General features: G+C 29.1%; 1 protein-coding gene and 1 long non-coding RNA gene across 2 annotated transcripts; one reads left to right on the top strand and one right to left on the bottom strand.

The window, feature by feature from the left end:
- Positions 1–7,989: 7,989 nt before the first annotated feature.
- LOC107430883 (calcium-binding protein KRP1) lies at positions 7,990–8,632 on the top strand. Its single transcript, XM_016041760.4, has one exon. The coding sequence runs from the start codon at positions 8,098–8,100 to the stop codon at positions 8,464–8,466; it is 369 nt and encodes a 122-aa protein (XP_015897246.1). The 5' UTR covers positions 7,990–8,097; the 3' UTR covers positions 8,467–8,632.
- A 1,405-nt stretch (positions 8,633–10,037) lies between these two features.
- LOC125421957 (uncharacterized) lies at positions 10,038–11,402 on the bottom strand. The gene is made up of 2 exons (XR_007240434.2): positions 10,756–11,402; positions 10,038–10,593 (listed from the first exon to the last, which is right to left on the bottom strand). It is a non-coding gene; the product is annotated as an uncharacterized LOC125421957 (long non-coding RNA).
- Between the last annotated feature and the right edge of the window lie 1,223 nt (positions 11,403–12,625).

Genomic DNA, 12,625 nt, shown 5'->3' with positions numbered 1-12,625 from the left:
GAGGCTAATATAGCCATTCAAGATACATCAATATTAATTACATTCATCATAAGACAAGAATATAATTATTACATACACAATCTTATCTTATCCAATTATCTAAATCACAATCTATATCTTATTTATCCATATCTTATCTAGAGCATTGATTAATGCATATTTATCAAACCAATATTTTATTGTATCTTAAAAGATATTACTCTATTAACAATCTGGCAGCTGTCTCTTGTCCTGTTGAAAAGGTTCTCCTGTTGTTATGCTTTAATGAGAAAAAAGAATAGAAATATTATTATTGAGCGTATAATTAGAAAGAAGCAACAGTCACCTTGTAAACAAGAAAAATGTAGCGATGGTTGCCACATCTTCTATCATGCTTTGCAGATATATATGTTCCATTGAATAGTTGTTCTTTATAAATTCCGTATGCAGTAATTGAACAATACACCATGTTCAGCAAACAATGTCAAAAGTAAACAATTAAATGAGGATAGAACAGAATGAAATTTGATTACCTCTTAGCTTGGTCCTTGTGTTCCAAAATATGCACCAGATTTAATGGCGGTTCCAAGATATACACGCACAGGTCAAAATAACCAGTATGGTTATGTGAATATTCACATCATGGATTAATTATGGAAAAGAATAACTATAAGCTTCTCTGATTCAGCATTTTACATTTGTATTATAATCTTTTCTTTGTTGTAACTTTGTCAACATAAAATATGAAAAGTAGTGTAGTTTATCACCGAAATTGGTTGATCTGCAGGTAACAAAGTAGGAATGAATATAATGTAGTTTCACATTATAACATGGACTCGTAGGGCAGCAGTAGCCCCAAATCATCGTCTCCTAAGTGGAGCGGCTCTATCTATTCACTACATCTCCTCTAAGTGGTTTCTTCTAGTTATTCTTTTTGCTTCTCTGTCTGCTTCTAATGTCATTCTATTTGCAATCTATCTTTATCTCTTATCTCTCCCCTATGATTTCAACTGGATATGGCATCAATCGGGGGGACCTTATTCATTCGCCCCTGAAACAGCTTTCCCCCTGTATCCCTGTTTGTTTCAAAGCTGTATCTGAAAATACATTAATCCTCTATGAACTGGAAGTGGATTTTAATTTACCTTATTTCTTTAAAAAAAAAAAAAGGAAACAAAATGTCTATCAAATTCTTTGATTGTCACTTTTGACTAACGTGGACAAATGGCAAGGGAGATGTGTTGAAAAACAATTTTGCTTGGCTTCATATATAATTGTTTTAACAGTCACTTTTGACTAATATGGATAAATATAGGGGAGTTAAGTGATGAAAAAATAATTTTTGGGATCTATGTATGATAATAGCAAAATTCATATGTGGTTAATGATATTGTTGTTATATTGAAATTTTTTGGTGCTCCTCTACATCTTTAGTCCTGGCTAAACTTTTTTTTTTTTTTTTTGATTTATAAAAATGTAAATTACACAAAATCATCTTAGGTTATCTAGTTACAAAATATTTTACTAATCTTATAATTAAATAACATCCATATAATATAAAGTGCAATGCGAATACAATTTCAAATTTAAAGAATTCTGTCATTTTGATTAAAATTTCAACGATGGAATTGATATTATATTCTTAAACGTACATGTCGTGTGGTAATGCAACGCATTCTAGAAAGTGTTCCCATCTTCAAGACAAATCAGGGCTGGCTTCTTTCTTACGACATGGTAGTATTACTATTAACAAGAATGACACAGCAAATTAAAACAAAGCTACAAATTTTTGTTGAAAAAATTGAATAGAGTGGTCGTAGTCCTTTTCTTTTTCTTTTTCTTTTTTCCTTTTTTTGAGTGTGTGTGTGTGTGTGTGGAGGTTGGTCATGGTAGTTGGAGTGTTTGGTCGCACTGTATGAGATTGTGACCTACCAAGCTATATATAATTAATCATCATACTTAGAAAATAGTCTGTTTCATAATTGCTTACTAGGAAATGATATCACACATGGATCAGCCAGGGCAAGTAATTAATTTGCATGACTAGGGATTTTGATGAATTAAAAAACTCTAGTCCCAATTCAGCAAGTTCTTACTTGGGTGAAAAATTAGCAAATGGTTAAGTTTGTAATTATAATCAATTTTGTTGATTGAGTATGATTTATTCAAGGATAACAAATTTATTTTCATTGTTTTTTTCTTCTAATTTCCTATTAGAAAATCATGACTTACTTTACTACTATGGCCGTATGAGTAATGGTAGTACATATTTTTTAAAAAAAAATTGCATATATGTAAATTTTACTTTTTTTCATATTTATTTTATTTATGATTTTTTTTTTTTTTTTGGAATAATAAGTTATAATTTTCGTTTAGATAATTTTGACAAGACAAATGAAGTAATGTAACCTCATCAAAGTTTTAAAACCATATTAATGAACGTACCATATAAGATTTTGATGTCCAAACGAGTCCCTCTTTAAGTAAACCCGGTTTACAATTCCAACTCAGCCAGCGTAACAAAACTGAACTTTTCCGACCCAACGTAATGACCAAAATTAAAATATGACAAGAGAATAATGTCACATTAAAAATTGGAAGTAATATGGTAATTCAAAGAACGAGAAAAAAATTTAATTAACAAGTGGTGGAAATTTCAAAAACACCCTCCTAGTTTTCATTTACTACACATATTTAGCACTTGATGTTAATTAGACCCATGAAAATGTTAACTTGTTTATCAATTAATACCTAGAAAAATGAAATATACGAAAAGTCAGATAGAGCCTAGTTCCTCACAACCATGTATTTCCATTTCCTACATTAAATGTGGGTCCATCATTCAATCTGATAAGATGATGACCATACACGAGCAATTGTTTATCAATTTCATGATTGAAACGAGCATGAAAATATATTTCTTATCTTTTTTTTTTCTTTTCTCCTTTTCTTTTCTTTTCTTCATGAGGAATTATCAAGATTTTGAATTTTTGATTAGGGAAAATATGCGTATTATGTGGAAGCATATATGATTTCTTTGAAATTTATGTTTGAAAATTGTAATTATTGGTTAGTTAATTAGAAGGAAATTTCGAAAATTAAAATGCAAAGGCCTTTAATTTTTTTGTGTGTACTTTCTAATAAAGAGAGGAAAGGAAGTATGAAGGAAGCTGCATTGAAATTTCCTCCAGTTGGACTTATGCAAACCCAATTCAATGTGAACATCACCTCAGACCCTCACTATCATATCCCTCACCATTTACCTTTCAGTGTAATAGTAAAGCTATGAGTTTCTTATATTTTGATACTCTCATTTTTAGGGTCTTACAATTTAGATATTTGAGTTCTCATCCTAATAATTTAAATTTTTAATTTTGAACAATTTAGGCCTTTTTGAATTTTGATTAACAGCTGTTTTGTATAACCAATATCAAATTCCAAATTAGATGAAATTAAAGTGTAAAATTTTAAAAATCTACAATTTTAACATCTACTAGTTTTTTGTTCAAAAAAATATATTTTTTCTAGTTTAAAATTTAATATAATTTAATAACAATTAGGTGATCTTCACTTACCTTTTTAAAAAATAAATAAAGAGTGTTAACGTGCAAAATTTTAAAAATAGTTTTAACACTTTACCTTATAATGTCTTTTAATTTGAAAATTGATACAACTTAATATCAATCATGTAAGACAACCATTAAATTTGGTATATAAAAATAAAAAATAAAAAAAAAATCAAATTACAACGAATTAAGTGTATGTTTAGTATGCAAAATAAATGTATGAATAAAATACATATTTTCTAGATTCAATTTTTTTTATGTTTGGTTCATTTTAATTTGAAAATAGTTATTCGATAGAAATATATGTACATCTATTTAAAAAAATAGAAATTCCTTATAAAAATTTTAGAATTTTTATTTTTATGTTTTAATCTAAATAAATTTTAAAATATTCTTACAATATTTTGATAAATTTATATTTAGATTGGTTATATAAAATTTAAATGTGAATTAATTTTTATCAAATTTGAAATTTTTTTAAGAAAATTATAAATGCTAAATCTTATTCTAATTCAAAATTTTTATAAAACACATAAATAAAAATGATTATTCATTTTTTATTTTTTATTTTTTATTGTTATAAATAATTAATTTTATTTTGTTAAAAACAGTTATTCTGTGTACAAAATAAATGTTAAAAAATTAAAAGCCTAAATGGCTTGTGTTAAAATTGGTACATTAATTTATCACCAGGGCTCGCTGTACCTGATTTTGATAAGGACAAATCCACTGCCATGCAATAATGGCGATTTAAATTTTTCCTTGAAGTGAAATCCAATCAATTAATTTGTAACCCAAAAAAAAGAAATGGTAAAACTCTAGAATCACACCCACAAAAGAGAGAAAAAAAAAAAAAAACAAAAAAAAAAAAAAAACACTCTTATGTAGAGGTACAATCATTTCTGAAAGTTCATTTTTAGATCGATGTACCATATGATTTTCAAACTGCACGACTTCAGAGGAATGATCCAGTTTTTTTTTTTTTTTTCATTTTTTCATTAGAAAAAAAAAATTTCTTTCAACACAGAAGTATATATGAAAGATACAAATGAATAGAAGCGTAAATTTACAAGTACGTTACGTTTAATGGTAAATTATAAATTTATTATTTTTTCGGTAAATCTAAATTATACATATATTAATGTATGAAAGTATAAAGCAAACGTATAATACACATATATAATGTTTAAATGTACAGTAAATATTAACAGCAATTAATATTGTTTTTAAGCTTTAATCTGTTAGATTATTTTTCTTTCCAAAAACTTTAATCTTATAGAAGATAGGATCTTCAATACATTATAAAAAATGAATCCCTCTACCTTTAGAATATATATATATATATATATATATATATCAAATACATTTCCGATTAAGAAGTAGAAAACAAAATGATTTTTATTTTTTGAGGAAAAAAAAAAAGAAAACAAAAAGATATTAGAATTAATTATTAAATGCATTAGAAGCAAAGGAAAGTAAAGTTACAACTACAGCTATGAAGTTTATAATTTCGTTTGTGCAGTTTGGAATATAATTATTTGTCGTATTATATATATATATATACATACACATAGTATATTTGTCATATGAGCTTAGTTTAGGTGGTGAATCAATTATATTTATATTTCGAAGATTTTGAAAGTTATAGATTTTTGACATTGAAATGGAAAAAAATCATTGTAAATAATAAAAAAGAAATTCTCTCAAATAACGCTCAAATGAACATAAATGGATTCAATTATTATATATGATGGTTAATTATTAACTGTTTAGATTGAAAATATCTTTATTTTGTGTGTGTGTGTGTGTGTGTGTGTGTGTGTGTGTGTGTATCTGCTATAAGTTCAACTGCTACTTTTTTTTTTTTTGGTGAATAGTTTATATGTTAAGGGGGCACGTATTATCAACCATGATGGGGATAGAGAGAGAGAATGAAAATTTTGTTTAGCTAAATAATGGCAGAGCAAAGGAAACCAGTGATTGACGGAGAGAGATTAAAGAAGTGAGAAAAGAATAGAGCAGCAACCGCAAAACTGACAAGATGGGTGAGGTGTGGTAGCATGAGTCAATGAGAAAAAGTTGGAGGAATTAATAACTTCAAAAGCAGTTCGCTCATGATCATCATTATTATTATTATAACTTACAAAAAAAAAAAAAGCAGTGATTAATTATTGCATATCTTTTTGAGAGGCAGTATAATATTATTACTTGGGTATATAACATACATTAAAATCACCAATGTGTATATTATGTAGTACGGGCATTTATTATTTACAAATAGTTAACCTTTTGAAACAATATTTATTCATATATTAATGTATATATGAAAAATATATTTTTGATTATCATAACTTGTGCTACATATTACATTAATCCAAATAGCATAACTCCTGCATTTTGGTTGATAAATTTAAGTTAAGCATTCGACAAATGGAAACAGCCCATTTAGATTGTTATATATATTGCAACACATGCAATTTACACTAAATAGGGGTAAATATTCTATTTGTGTTCCTAGAAATAGAAGAAAATGGAAGGAAATTGGAGAACGATCCACCAATTTTTTTTTTATTTTTTTTTTTGGCTAAAAGCTCAAGCCTATAAAAGATAGATTTTGAACAATTTGATACCCTAATAGATTCCTTTCACGTGTGGACTTCAATTTGAATCCCATAATTAATTGTAGAATAAGTTTTGAAACCACAGGATTTGGAATAAAAAATCTTCAAATTTAATACCTGGTCAAAGCACTTTTTTTTTTTTTTCCCCAATAACTTACACTATGTTTGAATTGAGAAAATAGGAAAGAGTACAAAAAATGTACTCAAAATTTTAAATCTCTTGTTTGAATAATTTAAATGAAGTGGAAAGGAAAGGAATAGGAAGGAAAAAGAGGAAATTAATCCTTTTATCATCTAGTTGACTTGTTAGAGATATACATTCTGGTAATTATGTAAACAATCCATTTTTCTTTCATTTTTTTCTTTTTGCATTTACTAATCACCCAAAAATTATTATTAATACATACTATCATTTCCTTTCCTTTTTTTTATTTATTAAATTTATCTTTTCCTTTTCTTTCCTCCCTCCAATCCAATCATAGTTTTAAGCTGACGGAGAAAATGGGCCTTAAACGCTTTACATACCAAAGTATCCTCAATATCGGTAGGGGCTCCAAGAATTCATAGGTGAAACCTTTCATACATACTACGTTAAGGTCCAATGAGCTCCTTCACGTTTATCAAAGCTCATAATGACATATATTTTGGGTTTAAATTAGCAATAGCCTTATGCAATGTGGATATATATATGTTAGTTAGCAAAATACAAAATTATGTACCATCATCATTATTATCATCAGCAACCTATAATTTCCAATAATAAGTGCGTAGAATATTCAATTAGTGCTTTGAATCGGCTTGCTCTTTTTAATTACTTTCTCTTTATCTTTTTTCGTTCTTTATTTTAAATGACAATTAAAATTTTAAGTTAATTTAGGAGAACGATTGTCAGCCAGCCAACTCGTGAATTAACTCACATAAGTTTGTCTTAGAGCACTCACCTTCTGCCATATGGCAGTGTTGACGTCTTGGGCTGTTTAGCATAGCATTACTCCAAATCTAAAGACTTTTTGCACCGGTTTATAATGTAGAAAAACAAATCTAGCAAAAATAACAAAATCTAGTTTTGTTGTTTTACTTGTTTTTAACTTGCAATCATAGAAAACAAGGCGGGTTAATTTGTTCAAGAAAAATAAAATTTGTATACCCACCTTTTTGTCGGCCACTATTTTCAACCACGAAAATAATCACATTTTATTCTATCAATTTGGAGCACTTGGTGTCTACGTATGATAATGATTTACACTAGCAAGCACATATAGAACTCAAATATGTTCATACTATTTGTGTAACACATAGTCACATACGGTACTTTCCCATGCCATGAAATGCTTTTTGCACCCTCCAACCCTAGACGAAAATAAAAATATATATACGTGGAGTTTATTGATCGATGACATTTGGCCTTTCATAACGTTATAATTCACTACCGTATTACCTACTTTTTAATTGGAAAATAATAGTGCAAAAATATACATCAAAATCAACAATGAACAAACACATAGATGGTGATATATAAAAGACCTGCATAATAATGTAAGTGTGACTAGCGTGAGTGGTAATTTTGTAAATTCTTCCATTAAGTTGAGCTAAGTTGTAATGGGCTACGCATATGATCCATGCAGCTTCCAGGAAGGAGAGAAGCTCTTAGAAAACCAAAGACAAGGAAAGCAAAAGAAACTCACTATACAAAAAAACGACCATTTAAAACCAAAACAACAAAATAAAAAATAAGAAAAAAAGTAATTAATTAATTAATTCTTTACTTTATTGTCCGTACTCTTTGGGTTTACCTTCATCCCTTCCCTTAATAAATACCCCACTTCAACTTTCCTATTCTCCACCACTACTCAAAAAATATTTCAATAGTATTCCTTATCTTTAGTCTGCCAAACAAAAATTTGTGTTCTTTGATTTTACAGTCATTAACCATGGCCTTGGACATTAATGCGGTGGATTTCGAGGATTACTTCCCGTCGATGATAGCTCGGTTGGGAACAGAAGGGTTCATCTGGGAGCTGTGCAATGGATTCAGGTTGCTGATGGACGTGGAGAAGGGTCTGATAACGTTCGAGAGCTTGAAGAGGAACAGTGTTCTTCTTGGTCTTCACGACATGAGGGATGATGAGCTCCTATGCATGTTGATGGAAGGAGATCTGGATGGAGATGGTGCTCTCAGTCAGACGGAGTTTTGCATTCTCATGTTTAGGTTAAGTCCTGGTTTAGTGGATGCTGGACCCAATATTAATAAACAGTGGATGGAAGATGGTGATGTCAATGAAATGCAGGCCGCTTGTTAGCTGCTCATGACTCCTTATTATCATCATCATCCGGATATTAATTACTTAATCTCTCTTTGTCTCTATCTCTTTGTCTCTCTCTGCTGCTGTTTCTTGTTTCTGAATTTTCATCTTCAATTAATGTTCTTTTTGGAGTAATGGAAGATCATTTCTAAATTCTAATTAATATATTTGGTTGATGGTGTAGTCTTCCTTCAAAGATCAAATTCTCTTATCAAATTAATCAAAATTAATGCTTCTCAATGGAGAATTGATTACAAATCCATATATGTTTATAATTCAACTCTATAATTTTAATTATTCCAAGAATTTTAAGAAACTAAATAGATAGAGTTAGTTTACATGGCCAGTATTAATTTGAAAAAAATAAATAAATAAATGAATAAAAAAATAAAATCAAAATTAATAAGTGGAAGCTAGCTTGGACGATCACATGGTGCACAGAGAGAGTTATTCCTTTAGAATTTTTTACGGGGTTTTATAATCTAAAAAAAGCCTTATTTTAGCTAGATTTAATTTCCATATTTTACTAAACTCTCGAATAATTATCAGTGGCTGTTGGAGTTTTCTCTGAACGTTCAGCCGACAGTTTGCTTCCCCAATTTGCAAAAGAAACCAGCGGCTCCAGTTTGCTTCACAAGTTGAGAGTTGTTCCCCATATATGGTATTTTTTCTGGTTTTGCAGGACATTAGTTAACCAGCTGTCTAAAAAATGTGACCAGACGATGTATGCGTCTGCTTACTTTTTTCCCACGTTTTTTGGGGTTTATTCTGTTTTTTGTTTTTTTACTCTACTCGGTGTACTTTTTTTTTTTTTTTCACTAATATTCCTACTATTTTTCTTCCTTTTTCCTTTTCCTCATGTTTTAAGCATGTAAAACTTCAATTTTAGTGACTGTTTAGTCACTCATTTGAAAGAAAGAGATCAAGTCATTAAAACAAAGCGCAAGAGACTGGGAGAGAGTGTGGAGCACTATTATATTATTGACAAAGGAAGAAAGCGATATTGAAAAAACGATGGATTATAACTATTATTATTATTATTATTATCTCAAAACTTGAAAATTTTCTTATATCTCACTATAGAACTTTTGAAAATATGGGCAAGAGAATGAGAAAAAAGGTCAGCCGGAGAGAATTTCTTATTAATTTGGTGCTCATGATCAGTATCAGACTTTATTTAAGCTTTTATCTGCTGCCACGTAGGACTATCTGACCGTACGTATCCAAGTTATTATATATATATATATATATATAGCGATAAAAGGAAGGAATAATAAGCATGCTGGCTCTCTTACATCTGGGCCTGATATAGGTAAGTAAGATACAAGCATACATGGTCCAGCTCTAGGACGAATTGCAATTTTTAAATAGTATGATATTATTAATATTACATATAGGTTATATCAGCAGAAAAAGACAAGAACAAAGCTAAAACCAAGTTTTGATAGATGACTTTTATGTTGATCCAAATCGAAAAGGCTTTTTTTTTTTTCTTTTCTTTTTTTTTTTTTTTAATAGAATCGAAAAAGCATTAAATAATGTTCTAGCGCAAAATTATATGCTTTCGATTTTCTTTTTTTCTTTTTTTGTTTTGTTTTTGTGATAAGACGAAAAAGAAAAAGAGATTATAAAATCAAATAACGTGGCCCATCATACACTTCTTCGCTATCAATGTCGCAAAGTGATGATAATAAAATTAAAAAAATAAAAATAACAGTCTATAATATTAAGAAGTTACTAGAATTGGACCAATTATTGTCTTAACACGTGTTTGTTTTCGATTATATTATTCTTCCTCTTTTTACATATTAATAATATATAAATTAAAGTTGAAAACAACAAACAGCAGTTAAGTCGCTTTCCCATATCACTTTTAATTAATAACTAAATAAAAAGATGCATTTGCAACCCCACAAGTTAAAGTGGACATGTGAACGATCTACCTTGTACAATTTTATATGACTAGGTCACTAAAGCTTATATAGGCTATGTCTATGGCTGATGTACTCATAGATTTACAGGTCTAACTGTAATAATTTGGAAAAGTGAGTCTTGTTTTATGTACACGTTGTGCAGAAAAGATACTTCGATTCCATGCACCTTCCAGGAAGGAGAAGAAGCTCTCTTCAACAAAGAAGTTTCAGGCCAAATTAAGAAAGATGGAAGAAGCTCCCCTTTAAAAAACAAAAAACCATACAAACTATATATATTGTGTATATATATATATACACTATATATATAGTACCTTATATATTAATATCCTATATATATATATATACACCGTACCTTTATTGGCTCCCTGCACAGTGGCTCCACTTTCCTCTAATATTTCCTCTCTTTCTGTCCCCTTATCTCTTCTCTTTCTCTCCCTTTGCTTTTTCCCCTTTTTTTTTTTTTTTTTTTTTTTTAAATGCAATTCGTTTCCAACACCTATACACACTACATTACAAGTTTTACAAGCTCTTATGAATCTTCCCTTTTCACGTGTGCTAACTATATATATTTTCAACAATGCAATTATATACTTATATATTTGTATCTATGAATCTTCCTCCTTTTTTCGTATAAAAAGTTAAAAACCTTCTTTTTTTTTCCTTTTTTTTTTTTGTGGGTAATTGGCTTTCCGGTGCTAGCTAATAAGGCAGTACTACTACTATAATTATTGGATTTGGAGGCAATTTAAAAACGATAAGTATTGTTGGTGTTCATTTCCGGGAGATAACTGAGAATGGTTTGGTCCATGAATCAGATATAGGTTTATGTGGAATTTTCAAACTCTCAAGCTTTCTTGATATAGGTAAAACACAAAAAAAAAAAAAAAAAAAAGGCCTGTAAAATAGACAAGCATTTTTAATTGGTATAGAACTCGTTGAGCCAGATCAATAAGCTGATCTTGTGCAAAGAAATCAATTTGTTTTGAGCCATATGGATAAGCTCTTACGTGAAGAAATCAATTTAGTTTTCGAATTATCCATACACAAAGATAAGATCTTCTATTCCTATCTCTAATCTTGTCCTATCAATTATAACTGCACATCTTATTTAAAAAATCCATCTCATATTCCCTTTATCTCACTCTTTTAACCCCGTTTGTTGACTTTGCTCTCTATTTCTTTACAATCCTGTCACAATAGACTTTTTTTAAATTTTTAGCTGATTCTATTACAAATAGACTTATGTCTTTTCAATTACACTGCCCTACTGCATTAAATATTAGGGATTATGTTTGTGCTTTTTGTTTTTTATTTCTTTGTTTCGAAAATGCTTCATCAAGAGTCTGCCACTCTTTGTCCCACACCCAGCAAATAAGCCTTCAACACTTTTTTTTTTTTTTTTAACCTTTTTAGTTTATTTCCTTCTTATTTGAAACCCTCTGCATTTTTTTTAAATGCTTCCTACCCTCTCATTCTCCCACACCTCCCATACCTTTTTTTGTTGTAAGTGAGAAGCCATTAACAATGTTTTTACTCTTCTTCTTCTTCTTGTAGGGATAAAAATGGTCTTAAGGAGAACATTGATTTTACTAGCTTATGAATCTTTCTAATTGGTTCAATATTTTTTTAATTTAATAAATAATGGCAGTGGAGGAAAGCGTTTTGGGTGAAAAAAATGGCTAAGGGTTTCAAAGAAGAAAAAATAAAAAAGTAAAAACAACGACTGAGGTAGCCTTTTTGAAAAAAATATAATAAAATAAAATTGTTAACAAACTGGGAGAACAAACTGAGGAAGAGAAAGAGAGATGAAGATAGATAAGTTAAAATTTTAAATTATGTGTCAATTGATAATTGATAGAACAGAATTAGAGGGGATAGAAGATCTCGATCCCACACACACTTTATTTTTAAGTTAATTATCTTGTTTTACTTGAAAATATGACATACTTTTCATTTTATTTTGAAAAAAAATAAAAATTTGTTGCATTGCCTTTCAAAATATTGTTGTATCACTTTTAGTCCAATAATTATTTTTAATGAATTTTGATCAAATAAACCGTACATATGCTGTACAAAAGCAAAATAGAATATCTTTGAATTGTTCAACACAAAGTTCAATGGGCTGTATATATGAAGAGAGAAAGACACAGAGAGAGAGAGAGAGAGAGAGAGAGATAATTTTATCAAATTCATGCATCGAAAATTCTATATTAGACTGAAAT

The sequence above is a fragment of the Ziziphus jujuba genome, chromosome 1, assembly GCF_031755915.1.
Source record: "Ziziphus jujuba cultivar Dongzao chromosome 1, ASM3175591v1".
NCBI classification, from domain to species: Eukaryota; Viridiplantae; Streptophyta; class Magnoliopsida; order Rosales; family Rhamnaceae; genus Ziziphus; species Ziziphus jujuba.
This window is presented reverse-complemented; position numbering and strand designations above follow the sequence as displayed.